At 48.7% G+C, this 2500-nt stretch overlaps 1 protein-coding gene across 1 annotated transcript; it reads right to left on the minus strand.

Moving 5' to 3' along the window:
* Positions 1-299: 299 nt before the first annotated feature.
* On the minus strand, positions 300-1131 carry LOC125039909 (glucose-6-phosphate 1-dehydrogenase-like). The gene has a single exon (XM_047634279.1). It carries the CDS (start codon positions 942-944, stop codon positions 327-329), a length of 618 nt encoding a protein of 205 aa, XP_047490235.1. The 5' UTR covers positions 945-1131; the 3' UTR covers positions 300-326.
* Between the last annotated feature and the right edge of the window lie 1369 nt (positions 1132-2500).

Below are 2500 nucleotides of genomic sequence, written 5' to 3' on the forward strand. Positions count from 1 at the left end.
TGCTGGCAATATCTCTCATTACGAAATACGTGATTTCCGCCAATCTGCGTCTTGGTATTAATGTCTGTGCAATCCTTACGTGTTGGTATGGAGCTACTAAAACCATTCTAATTTTAAGGGTCGTTTTAAAAGTGATAGTGACTGATTAACTCTTGTAGGAATATCCTAAAATCAAATTACGTAAACAGATATTACACTGCATCTCCATACTTTTGTGTTGAAAAGCTACCCGTTTTCCTGCCAAAGGGAAGACGCCCTTCATGGCCTGACCCTCTCTCACCTGCGAGCCACGAGAATCTACGCTAATGATTGCGTGAGCGTCCGCCTCACCTGAGCGTCATGAGGTTCTGCACCATCTCCTTGCCGAGGTAGTGGTCGATGCGGTACAGCTCCTCCTCCTTGAACAGCGCCGCCAGGTGGTTCGACAGCTTGGCCGACGACTCCGAGTCCTTCCCGAACGGCTTCTCGATGATCACGCGCGTCCACCCCTGGCTGGCCATGCAGCACGCCTTCAGGTTGGTGGTCACCACGTCGAACACGGACGGCGGCAGCGCCAGGTAAAAGATGCGGTTGGCCCTGGCGGTGCCCACCTTCTGCATCTCCTGGTCCAGCAGCTCGAAGTCCTGGCGGGTGTCGTACGAGCCCCGAACGTAGTGGTTCACGCGCCAGAACTCCTCGTAGCGCTCCTGCTCGCAATCCTTCACCTTCATGTATGGCTGACACTTCTCCTTCAGCTGCGCCACCGTCAGCCACGACCGCGCGTAGCCCACGAAGATGGTGTTCTCCGGCACGAGGCGGTCGCGGAACAGCCACCACAGCGTCGGGTAGATCTTCTTCTTGGCCAGGTCGCCCGACGCGCCCAGCACCACGAAGATGTGCGGCGCCGAGCCCTCGAACGAAGGAACATCGTCCCAGAACGACGGTGTGTCTAGCAGGTCCTTCATGGTGCAAGTGAGGCGCGGCCCGAGCGGAGGAGCGCGAGGAGGGTAGAATCACGGCGGCGCGGCGGCACGCGTCCCCTCGACTGAAGGGCGAGGAGCAGGGACATCCGTGCGACACAGCCGGGCCGTCGCTGCGCCCGCCTTTGTGCTGAGGGAGGCCGATCCTCGTGCTTTTTGGCTTACTTGCAGGATTTTACTCGCTTGCAACGGTCAGCATCCCTGCTCCCACGCCTCATGTCCAGCTGGGTCGCCGAAATATCTAAATAGACATGCAAGAAATTTTGGCAACAGGAACATTTAAAGAGACAGTGACATTTCAAAATGCCTGGCTGATATTCATGGGTTACATAAATATGTGTGTGTGTGTCTGTGTGGCCTCTATGTGCGTGTGTATGTATGTGAGCGGTTAGTATGAAAAAGGCTTTTAATAGTCAAGGATGCCGAAGGAGCTATGATATTCGTAGTCATAAATGGTAGTAACGAAAGTGTTCGGAATAGACAAATAGCAGGGAGGAACGGTGCCTCAACTGGCAGGCGTGGCACAGCCTTAGATGAGCTTGTATGGGAGCGATGTACACATACTAAGCGTACTGAAGCCTTAAGTGTGCATTCCATACCATGTGGTGAAGCTGGTGTGATGATACTTCACCTTGGGTTTTGTTCGATACAATATGGAATGCCCGTTTTCTTTCACTGCGCGAGGTGAGGAGACACTATGATAACTTATGAAAATCAACGTGACTCGGCGTAATGGCAAGTGTTACCTTTACGCAACGTGGGTATGAGTGGGTGTAGGAATTACGTAATTTTCGCCACGGTGGTCTCTGGCAGAATTTGCACTAATGCTACGAATTCCGGAGAAAAAATTACGTATTGCAGTAGTCATGAATCCAGAATATTAAAAAGGATGAGGCAAAATGACACGCAATATATGAATAGATTCGGAAGGTAAAGTATTGATTTTTGCGTTCTACCAAGAAATATGAAAAAGGAATATAATTAATGAATTCTTTTGATAAACAAAAAAACTTTTGCAAACTCACCTTCTTAAGCCTCTGCTACCTGCGAGTCATAGTGAGTCACCTAAGGAAGGCAAACCGAGGCTCTTCTTCTCTCTCTCTCTATGTCTATCTACCTCTACCTCCCCCCCCCCCCTCTCTCTCTCTCTCTCTCTCTCTCTCTCTCTCTCTCTCTCTCTCTCTCTCTCTCTCTCTCTCTCTCTCTCTCTCTCTCTCTCTCTCTCTCTCTCTCTCTCTCTCTCTCTCTCTCTCTCTCTCTCTCTCTCTCTCTCTCTCTCTCTCTCTCTGTTTTTGTGTGTCAGTCTGTTTGTCCGTCTATCTCTCTCTCTCTCTCTCTCTCTCTCTCTCTCTCTCTCTCTCTCTCTCTCTCTCTCTATATATATATATATATATATATATATATATATATATATGTGTGTGTGTGTGTGTGTGTGTGTGTGTGTGTGTGTGTGTGTGTATATGTATATATGTGTATATATATATATATATATATATATATACACGAGTATATATGTATATATATTATATTTATACGAGTAT

The sequence above is a fragment of the Penaeus chinensis genome, chromosome 28 (genome assembly GCF_019202785.1).
Source record: "Penaeus chinensis breed Huanghai No. 1 chromosome 28, ASM1920278v2, whole genome shotgun sequence".
Taxonomy (NCBI): Eukaryota; Metazoa; Arthropoda; class Malacostraca; order Decapoda; family Penaeidae; genus Penaeus; species Penaeus chinensis.

Excerpts from the sequence above, each read along its gene's own strand:
- LOC125039909 (XM_047634279.1), bottom strand. The coding sequence starts at position 944 with ATGAAGGACCTGCTAGACACACCGTCGTTCTGGGACGATGTTCCTTCG.